Here is a 15,085-nt window from a genome sequence, read left to right on the forward strand (position 1 = left end):
GAACACTGTGTAATCAAAGACCCCGAGTTATGATACTACTTACACCAGGCAGAGATGACTGACCTCCAATAGTCAAAACCACCTTCCACCAATCCCAGGCAGTGCAGAACTTTGCCAAATTCCTCATGCTTTCAATGTTACTGGGATTCCTCAAGGCCACAAAGTTGAGTTAGCAACAGAAGTCTAATTTTACAATTTTTTCCAACCCAATCCTGCATTCTAAACCTGCTGTCAAACTACTGACTAATCATATGACACTGAGCCACAGTATTACTTTACACAGAATATCCATGGCGCTAGGCAAATGGTGCATTTGTACTTACAAGAATGTAACTTGAAGAGAAGTTTAACTGTATAATCGTAGAGGTGACTGCTGTCAAGAATAACCTGAATTAGAGGTGCCAATCGACACTGGCCAGCTGCTGTTACAGACACCGATCTTGACATGTCCAGAGAACTAAAGACTGCAAAGTGAAAGGAAACAGTATCACCAAATAGAAGTGATAAAGCAACTCTGAATGAGACATAAAGCCTATTCAGTAAAACTATCACTACTGCTCAACTCCTGAAACATCCTGTAAAATAACTTACTCTTACAAAACTCAGATACTGTAGTTATCCATAAAATGCATTACATATATCTCCAAAAGATAATTATCAGAAGAGATTTGCAATTTCCATCAAGAGAAAAGAAGCGAAAGTATCACAGAGGGTCAAACGATAAATGTGCTAACCAGATTATGATGATCACTGGGGCACATTGCTTGATCACAAGAAATGGATAAAGGCAGAGACTGTGCCATTTTGTGCAAGAAAGCAACACCCATCATCCGTCCATCCAGGCCATACTCTCTTCTCGCTGCTGCAGGAGATACAGGAACCTCAGGTCCCACACCACCAGGTCTGGGAACAGTTATTACCCTTCAACCAACTTCACTCACCTCAACTCTGAACTAAGTCCACTACCTATGGACTCATATTCAAGGACTTTACAACTCACATTCTTGGCATTATTTACTTATTTAATAGTTTTATTATTTGAAGTTTGTCTTTTGCACATTGGCTGTTTGTCAGTCTTGCAGAGTTATTAAAAAATACATCACAGAAATGGGCCTTTTGGCCTGTCCAGTCCACACCAACCCGCATCGATCTGCACCCTAACCATAGCCCTCCATCCCCCTGCTATCCATGTACCCATCCAAACTTCCCTTCAATGTTGAAATCGAGCTCAAATGTACCACTTGCACTGACAGTCCCTCTTGCTCTCCTTAAACATTTCACCTTTCACCCTTAACCCATGACCTCTATTTGTTGTCCTACCCAACCTTGGAGGAAAAAGCCTACTTGCATTTACCTTACCTATACCCTTCATAATTTTATATACCTCGATCAAATCTCCCCTCAACCTCTAAGTTCTTAGGAATAAAATCCAAACCTATTTCATCTTCCCTTACAACTCAGATCCCCTAGACACCAGCAACATCCTTGTAAATTTTTTCTGTAGTTTCAGCCTCATTTACATCTTTCCTGTAGGTAGGTGAACAAAACTGCAGACAATACTCCACATTAGGCCTCACCAACATCTCAAACAAACTCAATGAGATCCCATCTCCTGTGCTCAATTCTTTGATTTATGACCGCCAATGTGCCAAAAGCTTTCTTCACAACCCTATCTACCTATGCTGCCACTTTCAATGAATTATGGATCTGTACTCCCAGATCTCTTTGTTCTACTGCACTCCTCAGTGCCCTACCATCACTGTGTGAGACCTACCCGGGTTAGTCCTACCCAAGAGTAACACCTCACGCTTGTCTGCATTAAAGTCCATCTGTCATTTTTCCAGCTGGTCCAGATCCCAGTGCAAGCTCTGATAGTCTTCCTTGCTGTCCACTAGACCCCACAATCTTGGTATCATCTGCAAATTTGTTGATCCAGTTAACCATATTATTCATAACAACAACAGACCCAGCAATGATCCCTGTGGCACTCCACTAGTCAAAGGTAACCATCTATTACCACTCTCTGGCTTCTCCCACAAAGCCAATGTCTAATCCAATTTATGACCTCATCTCGAATGCCAAGCAACTGAACCTTCTTGACCAACCTCCCATGCAGGACCCTGTCAAAGGCCTTGCTAAAGTCCATATAGACAAATTCCTCTGCTTTGTCTTCATCAACTTTCCTGGTAACTTCCTTGAAAAACTCTATAAGATTGTTTGGACATGACTTACCACTCAAAGTCAGGCTGACCATCCTTAATCAGTCCAACTCTATACAATAATCATATATCCAGTCCCTTAGAATACTTTCCAATAACTTTCCCACTACTGATGTCAGACTCACTGGCCTATAATTTCCTGATTTATTTTCAGTGCCTTTCTTAAACAGTGGAATTAGCTATCCTTCAATCCTCCAGTAACTCACTTGCTAAGGACGATTTAAGACCTTTGCTAGGGCCCCGACAATTTCTGCCACTAGCCTCCCACAGGGTCCAAGAGAACACCTTGTCAGGCCCTGGGGATTTATATACCCTAAAGAGCCTCGACAGCAAACACCTCCTCCTCTGTCATCTGCATAGGGCCCATAAACTTGCTGCTGCCTTGCCTCACTTCTGCAGCCACTGTATCCGTCTCCCAAGTAAAAACAGATTCAAGAAGTCCATTTAAGATCTCCCTCATCTCTTTTGGCCCCACACATAGATCACCATTCTGATCTCCCAGAGGACCAGCTTTGTCCCTTGCTATCCTTTTGCTCTTAACTTATCTGTAGAAGCCCTTGAGGTTCACCTTCACCTTGTGCGCTAGGGCAACCTCATGCCTTCTTTTAGCCCTCCTGAGTTCTTTCATTGATTTATTGTATTTCTCTGTTCTACTGTGAATGCCTTCAAGAAAATGAATCCCAGGGTAATATACATACTTCAATGAGAAATTAACTTTGAACTTCTTATCTATTAAAGAAACGTTAGTTACAGCACCACGGTCGAGTAGCCATTAGAACGAAGCTATTTCAGCTTGGGGCAGAGTTTGGAGTTCAATTCCGGTAACGTCTGCAAGGAGTTAGTACATCTGAGTGATCTGGGTTGGGAGGTGCGGAAGGGAGTGGGTGCAGAACACTCACTGATCAACCCACAGTCACTTGCACTTACATGTCTCATTTACAACTTCCTTTGCTCTGCAAATGCATCAATTTTTGTGTCATAGCAAGCTTACTAATCAGACCTCCTGCATTCTCATTATTTATAATACAGAAGACAAGCCTCAAAGCTCCCAGCAGCAATCCAATCAGCAAAGCAGGCCACCACTAACTATCTGCATCCTTTAACGCTTTCACAGTTTATCATTCTCTGTACTATGTTACATGATTATCAACTGCCCAAATGTGGAGAGTCACAATGAAACAGTTAAAATAAGAAAGAAAACCAGTATTTCATTCTGCTGATAAGCAACGTCAAATCCCAACTTACCTGCCTGAAAAAGATTGAGCTCGCACTCCAGATAATCGAACATTTCCACCGTCAACTGAAAACTGATTGGAAACAGAAAAGATACTCCTTAGTATTAGCTTTATATACATAGCTTCTTAGGGGGCACGGTACTCACCACATTTCTGTAAAGGAAGTATTAGAAATATGTTATCATATATCATATATATGATAATACTCCTTTTAAAGTCACAGACTCTTTTAGATATTTAGGTTTTATAATTATTAAAAAATATAAGGATCTTTATAGAGCCAATTTTGTTCCTTTAGAAGACTCTATGAAGTATTTATTTAGTAGATGGAGTCCACTTACATTTTCACTTGTTGGTCGTATTCATATAGTTAAAATGATGATTTTACCAAAATTTTTATATTTATTTCAGAATATTCCTGTTTTTTTGACTAGAAATATTTTCAGGGAATGAAGCTAGGCCAACTCCCACTGTTGGGCAATGCATCAGGGGAGAACGGAGCACATCTTGCAACAGGAGGGTTATTCGGGGGACACCATCTTCCAAAATCAATTAAGAGACTTGCAGATCTCATTTCCCTCGTAGGTCACATTTAACAAGAACTGGCTTAGTTGCTGTGTGGAAGGAATCTTATAAATGATGAACTGAGATAAACTAACTCAATCAAACTATAAGTACAAAGGATGGAACAAAGGATGGGAGACGATAGTGTTAAGGCAATATTTATTCATAAGCAATAATTTAATTAACCATTTAAAATGTGTAAGTTATAGAAAATTGATTCCTACAATCCAACAGGTATCAAGTTGAGATGAGAAAGCAATGACTACAAAAAAATACAGGCGTATAATAGGTCCAATGATCATTGAAAAGTCGAGCAGGACTGTGGATCAATGAACTGATCAACTCTAGTGTCAGTAGTTTGAGTTGTACAACAGCACAACGTACAAAGACATAGCAAAGAAAATGCAAAAAATGCTACAATGGATAAATTACTTGGCCACTCAAATTTGTTTCTGCAATATGTAAAAAGATCTTAGCCGATTGTATGTGAAGACCACCTGTGACAGGGAGCGCTTAGTAAATGTACTCCTTACACACACACACACAAACATTACCTTGTCATTCTGCTGTCATTGCACTGAGTGTACGCACTTCAACATCTTCCCTGGTATATGCTCCTTAGGACTGATGTGCTTGGTTAGCTTTCTGATGCCTTTCCCAACATACAGAGTGGAATATTCCATTTCTTTAACAGTGGAGATGTGTAAATGTCTATATATTGTTTGTATATTGGGAGGAGGAGAAGATGGCGGCGCGATGCAGTGCGCAGCAGCCACTCCAGTGAATGACATCTGTAATCTGTCAAGTAGGGTGCCGTGCACAATCCTGATTTGATAGAAACAGACGTGAGAGAACAGAGGAACACCTGGAGAAACTTCTGAAATGCCTTTTTCGCTGCCACTGCTACTGTGTGATCCAGAATCTCCGGAGGAGAAGGCCCCGAGTCCTCGGCTTTGCTTGTTGCTCGGCGGCTGGGGCAGGGTCGAAGCGCTCAGCAGAGATGGTGCTCGGTGCTCGGTGTTGGAGGGCTGGTCGGAGGCTCGAAGTTTTTGGATGGACTTAGAGTCGGCTGTGGTCGGGTGCTTCCAATGCATCGGTAGTTGTCGGCACCTGGAGGTTTATGGCAGGGAGAGTTTCTCCCTTCTACGGCCTGCTATCGGAACTATCGGGAGTCAAGCTGAACTTTGAGACTTTTTTTTACCGTGCCCATGGTCTGCTCTTTATCAAATTGTGGGATTGCTTTGCACTACTGTAACTATATGTTTTAATTATGTGGTCTTGTCAGTGTTAACCTTTGGTTTGTCCTGTTTTTTTTTGTGCTATCACTCTGGAGGAACATTGTATCGTTTCTTAATGCATGCATTTCTAAATGACAATAAACGAGGACTGAGTGTCCTCATAATCTAATATTGTACTTAAGGTAGATATTTCTACATATCATAACTGCTGGGGTGCATCATATTCTAATTCATGTGTAGTTTTAAGCTAACTCTGAGGCAATTAAAGATGGTACATCCTAGTACTCATCACTGAGTAGGAGAGAGATATCAGGACTGCCAGAAGTTCACACTGGACAAAGTATGGAGCTATTATTCTGTTTTCTGGTAGATATCTTTTTGTAAATGTTGGCTGTTTTTCTTTTCACTATTTTTGCTCATTTTTGCGAGTTTGAATTTTGATGCACCTAATAAACACCCTTGCACAGAAGTGTTAAGCTACGCGAGCCATTTTTCCTTTGGTCATAACCCACATATTTAACATCACCTTAACATCTGATCCCCATGTCTGCAGATTCATTCCAAAATCCTGCCATAAATACACTCACAACACACTATGTTCTTTGCAAAATGAAATAGTTCCTCATCTTGTCATAAATGGATGCTCTTTTACCCCAGGGCCACAACTCTTATCCTCATCTCTCAAGCCGGAGGAATCCACTCACCCTTCACATCTGCCTAGATTCTCCCACCACCTGAAACATTCTCATAGCATCTACCACATTATCAACTCAGAATCATTCCAAGCTTCAGGCACCATCAGCAATTCATCACTTGTACTCAGTGATATCTTCCTCATTCCATCAAGTAAATCCATTCAGGTCTGGATATAATAACAGTACATTAAGCTTCACAAAAGCCCTGCATAATCAAAAGCATCCTCACTTTTTCATTGTAGTTCCTTTGCAAGAAAGGCTACAATATCATTTGCCTTCATAATTACTTTGGAGTGGGAGGAGCTAAAGATGGCACCAGAGGTCTTTGCGGACCTGGGCAACTTCTCGTTCCTCTGCAAAACAGTTTAAGTCTCCTGTTCTCATGTCTCTTTTTTCCTTTTCAAGGTGGCTGGAATCCTGTCGGAGTCTGTGATCCACAACTGCGCTCAAACTACGTTCTTCACAGGCAGCGGAGTTCTCGCTTTTGGAACTCACCAAGTGACCTGCATTTCGGGATCTCTAGGAGTGGCCCAGAAGACGCGCGCCTTTGGGGTGCGGCCCTGCTGTCGATCCAATTCTTCGCCGACGACACCAACTGAAGCATCACGGAAGATTGAAACATCGAGACAGCGGGCGCAGCTGTCGGGAGGCCTCTGCTCTTGAGCAATTCCTCTCTCTCGATGGCGAGAAACTCTGCTGGCTCTCGAATTGGAGGCACTCAAATTAGCAATGCTGCAGCGTGTAACATCAAAACAGCGAGCTGTTGGCCGCCCTTCTCGCTGTGGAGGAGCGATACCTCTCTCTCCTTCACTAGTGACAGAAGGAGCTTATTCAGATGTTGTTGGGATGGTTTTGATTCTAGATCATGTTCTCTGGGGGGGAGGAGAGAGGAGACCTTGCTATTGCTTGCACGGTGGGTGGTGGGGGTTGATGCTTTGCCGGAGCAAGTGGGGAAAGGTTGATAATTTTGTTACTAATTGTGCATGGGAAGGGGTGAGGGGACTTCGGGGTTCTAATGTTTTCTGTCATTCATTCTTTGGGTTTTTTTTCTCTATTTCGAGGAGGTCTACGAAGAGCAAGGATTTCAGGTTGTATACTGTTTATATTCTCTGACATTAAATTGAATCAATGAACTTTCATAAGTATTTTCTATGTTTTATGAACCAGAAAATCAAGATCAATCTGCACCTGAACTCTTGCCAGTTTCTCACCTGCAGAACAGACATAAGGTTTCTCACTTGTAAAACGGATTCAGTTTTTGTATTTTGCCTCACTCTCCCAAACTAAAATCCATCTAGTTTACTCACTGAGCCGTTAGCAGGTTATTTGGGTCCTCACAGATTGGAAGTTTATGCTAATTTAGAACCAATGTTACATGGTGGTTTGTAGTGCAAGAAAATATTAGAAATTGAACCTTTTCTGTGTTGACAAAAAGGGCCAGAATTCTTAACTCTTCACGCAGATTGCCTCATAAGAATGCATTGGTTTTTTATCGAAAATAAAATGAGTTAAAACAAAATAAAGCTGTGTACTGTTACTGTCTGGGTAGCAGGGTGGATACTGTACATCAAGCCAAAAGAGGTGCAAGGTGCTCCTTCCCTCCATTAGCCTGCAGGTCACCCTTAGGCAAGGTGTATCACCTGCTAAGCCCCCGAATCAGGGTCATGTAAAGCCATGGGAGCAGGTGGAGATGGTCGTATGAGCAGCTGGTGCATATCACAAGCCCTGACGCCAGGCAGACATTTTCTGAAGAGTATTAATCATGGCCTGGATCACCCATCTTGTAAAGACACTGCCCAGAAGGCGGCAATGGCAAATCACTTCTGTGGAAAAATTGCCAAGAACGGTCATGGTCATGGATAAGACCATGATCACTTACATCATACGACACGGCACATAATGAGTGCATGAATACTACTGTCACTCTCCAATGCTCGTGCTTAATGTTCAATTAACACAAAATCCATTCAAGACGTGCTTTACCCTAAAACCGACCTCTAATACATCTGTAAATGCATCCTCCCCACAAGTGCTACACAAGTCCAACTCTGCCAAATCCTACGCCAAAGAAGTACTCTTTGAAATGTTGGAACAGAATCTATTTTGACTCTGATGAGGTGCAGGTACAGACCTATTGCAAGTCTGTACCTTCACTTCAGAGTCAAAACTGCACTGGTGCCATAATAATGTCAGTCAGTCAGTGGGTGTCGTCCCAAATCCGGGGTTGGTGGCTATGCACCTCCACCTTCTTCGATCTTGTGACATCACCGAGTACAGCCTCTCCTCCAGTTTGTTCTCGCTGGCCGCCTTGGCACCGCCCGCCGCCGCCCCCGCCGCCCTCGAGCCCGAGGCCGTGTCGGCCTCCAGCCGCTGCCAGTTCTTCGAGCTCGGCCCTTCCTTAGGTGGAGGCGGAGGCCTTGGGCAGGTCCAGGCACACGGTGCAGCGCCCAAGTTCATCATGTCTCTTCTAACTGAGTGCATAGCATACGATTCGTAGATGTGTGGTGAGGTTTTAATCTTTTCCACGGAAGATGGCCATTGGCTCACAAGGAGCTCATCCGCCCTTTGTCAGGACTTGTTTTTTTTCAGTCCTGCTGGGTGTCCTCACACCCTCCTCACCAGACCAAGTCTGGTGGGGAACATTTTAATGTATAATAACGTATTGGCAAATAAAGATTACGCCTTCATTTCGTGTCAAGTAACATCAGCTAAGCTTACTTTAATAGTATTTTTCCCCACTGACTGCTAGGTGAAATGACAATGAATTGTGTTTTCTTTTGAACGATACAGCACTGGTGCCTCTGAGCTCCAGTGACCCAGGTTTCATTCGAACCTCCAGTGGTATCAGAGTGGAGTTTGCTTGTTCTCCCTGTGACTGTGTAGCTGAACCGTGCGTGCTCCATGTCTTAAAGGCAGTGCTGGTTGAGCTTGCTGTATAGTACTTCGTATGTAGGTGGCTGATGAGATAATCAAGGTGGAGCAGGGAGATGGTTAATGTGTATATTTAAGAAGTTACAGGTAACTAAATGGAGGAATGGATGAAGTTGCCAGTTGGATCGAAAACTGGCTTAGTGGGATAAGTTAGAGTGGAAGTAGATAGTTGCCTCTCTGATTGGAGGCCGGTGACTAGCAGGGACTGGTGCTGGGTCTGTTGTTGACCATCATCTATACTAATGACTTAGATGATAATGTAGTAGACTAGATCAGCGATTCTGCGGACGATTCCAAGATTGGAGTCAAGTGGACAATGAGAACAGGTATCAAAGATTGGAGCATGATCTTGATCACAAACATGAGAAAATCTGCAGATGCTGGAAATCCAAGCAACACACACAAAATGCTGAAGGAATTCAGACGACCAGGCAGCATCTAGAAAAAGAGCACAGTCAACGTTTTGGGCCGAAACCCTTTAGCAGGACTGGAAGAAAAAAAAAGCTGAGGAGTAGATTTAAAAGGTGTGGGGAGGGAACAGAGAAACACCAGGTGACAGGTGAAACCTGGCGGGGGAGGGATGAAGTAAGGAGCTGGGAATTTGATTGGTGAAAGAGACGGAGGCCATGGAAGCGTGTAAAGCAGGGAGGAGCACCAGAGAAAGGCGATGGGTAGGCAAGGAGATAAGGTGAGAGATGGAAATGGTGAAGGAGGAGGCTTGGGGGGCATTACCAGAAGTTTGAAAATCGATGTTCATGCCATCAGGTTGGAAGATACACAAACAGAATACAAGGTGTTGTTTCTCCAACCTAAGTTTAGCCTCATCACAACAGTGGAGGAGACCATGGATGGACATATCAGTATGGGAATGGGAAGTGGAATTAAAATGGGTGGCCACTGGGAGATCCCACTTTTTCTGGCTGACGGAGCGTAGGTCCTTGGTGAAGCGGTCTCCCAATCTACATCAGACTCCTTGCTCAGCTCAGAAAACGGGCTTTAAAATGGCAGATGGAATTTAAAGCAGACAAGTGTAGGTATTGCACTTTGGGAGGACAAACAAGGGTAGGACTTACAAAGGAAATGGTAGGGTTCTGGGACATGTGATTGAATAAAGGGAGCTGGGAATGCAGATCCATTATTCCTTGAAAGTGGCATCACAGGTAGATCAGATCATAAAGAGCTTTTGGTAGACTGACCTTCATAAACCAGGGTGCTGAGTACAGGAGTTGTGATGTGATGTTGAAGTTATACAAGATGTTGGTGAGGCTGGAGTTAGGGTGTCGGCATTCAGTTCTGGTCACGTACCAACAGGAACGATATCAACAAGCTCAGAAGAATACTGAGAAAATGTACGCGGATGTTGCCGGGGCTTGAGGACCAAAGTTATTGGGAAAGGTTGAATAAGTTTGGACTGGAGAGCATGAGAATGAGGGGAAATACTAAAGGAGGTATGCAAATCATGATGGGTATTGATAGGGTAAATACATGCAGGCAGTTGCCCCCTCAAGTTGGGTGAAACGAGAACTAGAGGTCATAGGCTTGGAGTGAAAGATGAAACTTTAAAAGGAATCTGGGGGGAACAACTTCACTCAAAAGATGGAACAAGCTGACAGCAGGAGAGGTAGATGCAAATTCAATAGTAACATTTACCAGAAGGTTGGATAGGGTGCACGGATATCAACGACGGAAGGTAGATGGGACTACCATGAAACAGATGGGCCAAAGGCCTGTTTCTGTGCTGTTGTACTCTATAACTCTCTGATAGGACTGATGCAATTCAGACAGCCAGCAGATTCAGTGGGCCAAATGTGTGGAAAAAAATGCTTCAGCCTTGAAACAGAACTTCCCTTGAACATTCCAAGCTATGAAATAATAGTTACAGCCATACAGAGCACTAGAAATGTGTGCATACTTGGGGGTTAACGTTACCAGAGACTGGATTGCCCACCTATCTGCACTCTTCCATGGCCACATTGCAACATTTCCTTTTACAAAGTTCATTCTCATGAGCAATCTCTCATTTCTTGAGTCTCACTTCCCCTTGTATTTTATACCTACCAAAGAAACCACCCATCATTTAATCCATAACCAAGTAAGGATACGGACAACAATTACTGCTTTGTTCAAAAGGTACTGCAACCCACTTCAAGATCATTGAATGTGTTAGGACACCAAGAACAACCCACAGAAAACCCATGATATAAAGGAGTAGTTCACGGCAATATTTACAAAATGAAATCATTTCCAGCACAGCACAGCAAAGACTGCGCAAAGTTCAAAGAAATACATTGGAAAAGCAGTCTAAGTTGAGTCACTCTCGCTGTTTAAATGACAGGTACTGCATCGCAAAGCAATGCTGTAATATTCTGTACATACAAAGCAATAATCAATCAAAACCACGACACACAAAACCACAGTTAGTAACTGTTATGAATGGTGACCGTCATGGAGAATATCACTGTTATTCTTGGGACCCAAAACAGCTTAACAATCCTTTGAGACAACTTGGGTCAGAATTACACCCGAACTCTTTACCTGACATAATGCACCGTATGTCAATTTATTTGAACAGCTGTTGGCTCCTTGACAGCAAAAGTCATCTAAATTCCTTTAAAATTTACAATATAGACTTTGTTATTCCCATTTTCAATCCTGAGAAATCCAGCAGGGAGACACATTGTTAGGCAAGTGGTTCACTTCATCGATGCAATGTGTTCCTCAGCCTTATACAGTGAGGCATCATTAAACGTCTGTGATGTCATTCAATACATGTTTCCAGAACCACCTTCAGTAAAGAAAATGGGTTACAGTCCAGGCAAAGCTCTCCTTAATTCTCTCCTTGGATTGACTTACACACAGGAGCAATTATCATTCGGCTTGTTGCCAGTGTAATTTTCATTACTCCACCAAAAGTGGAACTTTTTACAATACCTCTTAATTTACCTCTTAATGCTCTCTATAATACAGCTTCTCTCATCCTGAGGTTTAAACGTTTTATATTTAATTGTTTTCACAGCCTACATATCCTTTACTGCTTCCATTACTCCAAAGGTCCCTCAACTATCCTCTCTTCCCATATTCTCAGTTAGATTAAAATAAACTTGATATTATATTTTCTTTGACAAGACATCATTATGAATACGTATTGTTTCCTCTCTCAAGCTTCAAAATCCTTCCAATAATATTTCCTCCTGTACTTAATAACCTCAGTACCAAATGCAGAACCCTTAATGCTCTCCGAAAGATAAATTAGTTTGTTCTTGCTGCCGTATTAAAATGAGTCAAGTGCCTTTAATGCTCTGTCGACTATAGCTTGAAGTCAGACCAATCCCAAATAGCACTCAGACAATTTCTATTCAGACTATTGCCGCTATATCATTTCACATGTAATGGTCTGCTGCTGCTTCATAAACACCAACTTAATTTGCCATTTATCAAATTTGCTTGCACTTGCTCATCTTGTACTTCTCTTTTGAGATTGCGAGTTGCTGCTGGGTACCAACACCACCAAGTACTGCAGGACTTGATGCTCAACGGCAATGGAGCTGGACTTAACGCGTACCGCCATTGGGTTGTCACCTGGATTTGTGTACCGTTGGGGCGGCGCACAGTGCGACTGTTTTATTGTGATCGCAACACCCTGTTGGACATTGGTAACGTGGAATGCCGCAAGTTTGGTTCACTGGTGAGACCAACGACAGGGGAGTTGCGCTGCCTCGGTTGCGGCAAGGACAAGGCCCTCGTCACTGGGTTGCCTGTTGCAAACGCCTAGGGGAGGAGACACTGAGGTGGTGTGGGAGAGAGCAGGGCCTCTGTGGTCGTGCTAGCGTCCGCACTGGGTTGTGGGCTGGCCCCTCCTGTCAGTGCTGCCCTCTGGTGTTCACTCAGTAGCAGAACAAGTTGAACCAAGACAACTTGCCATCAAGCCCACTCAGGGACTTCAGCTATTTTTTTCCTTTGTAACCACATGTGCTGTGTGCTATTGGTAATACATTTTGCAACTTAGCCCCAGAAGAACACTGCTTTGTTTGGCAATATTCATGTATGGTTGAATGATAATTAAATCTGAACTTGATCAACATTATTTTGCAGTTTCCTTTGGCTTTCCGAAGACTGAACTCTAGTGTAAACATATTCAGGAAGCACAACCTCTGCGACTGATCTCAAAACACCAATGCATAACAAATGCCAAGTGGAAGATCTCCAGAAGTGAATTCTGGGGTAGACAACTGCCCGTAGATTTGCTGCTTCTAGTAATTTCAGAACAGGTTGATCTATTTTGATCCTCGATTTATTTTCTCATTCTTCTCCATTAAGCTTCAACATGACTGCCAAGATCTTTCCTGAAGTCCATATTCTCTAGATTCAGGGGGAATCATGAACCCATGAACACTACCTCGTTATGTAATAATAATAAATATTTTATTGATCCCGAGTGGGAAATTCATTTGTTACAGCAGCAACATTTAAAAACACATTTAGCAGTGTGCGGACTTAACTAATAAAATACAAAATAATAATATACACAATACTAATTTACCAATGATTAATAATAATGTAGGAAATAATAAAGCAGAGACTATTGGACTATGATGTGGGCTCTCTTGTCACACAGAGAACTGTTGTATACGCTTATTGCATTTAGAAAGAAAGACGCCTGTTGCATTTTTTTTCTATTGTAAGCTATTGTAATTTTCATGTCTTTCACCATACTGCTGAAACAAAACAACAAATTTCACGACATATGTTAGCGATCATAAACTTGATCCTGAATGGGACAGAATGCCAAGAGCATCAACAAATGATTAACAAAAACTTTTCAACCATCCACCAGGTCATCAACCTGCTTTAAGAGATCGAAGGTTAGTCGTTTCAAATTTATGCCAGTTTTGTCTCTTCACTTTTTGATTTTGGATTGAAGCAATATAACTTAATTACTTTCTCTCTGGTGCTGGCGCGTGGCCAAGTGATAAAGGCATTCATCGGGTGATCTGAAGGTCGTTAGTTCGAGCCTTGGCTGAGGCAGCGTGTGTGTCCTTGAGCAAGGCACTTAACCACACATTGCCCTGCGACAACACCGGTGCCAAGCTGTATGGGTCCTAATGCCCTTCCCTTGGACTTTCTCTCTGGTAAACACATTTCCCATTCCCAAGAATTCATCAAGCTTCCCCGATACACCAACTACTGCAGCAACTGAATCACAGGCCCATTTCACATCAGTATTAATTTGAAGCCAAGAGGGTGTCTATCCCAGTTGCACATCTATATCGGTTCTTCTGGGCTGCAGAGGACACAACTTGCTGCCTGAATCCTTTCTGAGGGAAAAAAAAATTGAGACCTATCATTTGCAACACAAAAGATAGTTCAGATCTACCAAGATCCTCTTAGTAGCTTGGCAAATAAAGAATGTTTTGATAACCAGTAACAAGAGCTGACTTAGTCTATAACCTTCTACAGTATCTTCTGCATCTGAGATTGGAGCCCTCATTCCAGCCTGTGACACAAACTGTCAGAGTCATCTCCACTCTGACAACTGCGCTGCTGCAAAGAGCGCTACATGAAGTCATTCTTACTCGCGGCCACTAGGCGCTATAATGAGGCAACCTATAGCTAGGGAAGTGATGATCCCCTCCTGTTAGAATGTTTGTGGTAACTTACTTTTTATTCTTTCTTCTTCTCTTCTAATATTTATATCCGCGTAATTGTAATGCTACTGTGACACTGTAATTTCCTGTGGGATCAATAAAGTATTTAATTCTCTGTAGATCTATAGAAATCTGCAAGAGTCCAGTTCAAGTTCAGTATTGCGGATTTGAAGTAAACTAGAAGGACTATGGCATACACTAAAATCTCTCAAAATCATGCGCAGAAAAGCTTTGTAGCTTCACTAGAGAAGTCAGAAGGCCAGTGTGTATATGGCCATACGGAATTTTAAGATACTAATTCCATGGGAAACTATCCTCCACGAATCTTTGAAGCATACTGAAGGTGTATCTTTAAAACATATAAATGATGCAGAAATTCCAAGGTTCAGTGGAACAGGTGCTGGCAGGTGCAGATGGAAAGGAGGAATGAAAATACGCACTCTGAAAGATTTCTGAGTGAATAGCAAAATCAGAATTAGGTTTATCATCACCACCTTAAGTGATGTGAAATTGGCTGTTTTGTGGCATCAGAACAGTGCAGACATAAAATGAATATAA

The 15,085-nt window shown here is 42.5% G+C and overlaps 1 protein-coding gene across 5 annotated transcripts in view; it reads right to left on the reverse strand.

Annotated features, from left to right (window-relative positions):
* Positions 1–15,085, reverse strand: part of hip1 (huntingtin interacting protein 1) — a 331,165-nt gene that overhangs the window by 111,923 nt on the left and 204,157 nt on the right. For all 5 annotated transcript variants that reach the window (XM_063031277.1, XM_063031274.1, XM_063031278.1 and 2 more), the window contains 2 exons: positions 3,465–3,526; positions 324–464 (listed from right to left, as the gene is read on the reverse strand). In XM_063031277.1, the coding sequence (XP_062887347.1) occupies positions 324–464; positions 3,465–3,526 (203 nt within the window). The remainder of the gene's footprint in view (positions 1–323; positions 465–3,464; positions 3,527–15,085) is intronic.

The sequence above is a fragment of the Mobula hypostoma genome, chromosome 23 (genome assembly GCF_963921235.1).
Source record: "Mobula hypostoma chromosome 23, sMobHyp1.1, whole genome shotgun sequence".
Lineage (NCBI taxonomy): Eukaryota > Metazoa > Chordata > Chondrichthyes > Myliobatiformes > Myliobatidae > Mobula > Mobula hypostoma.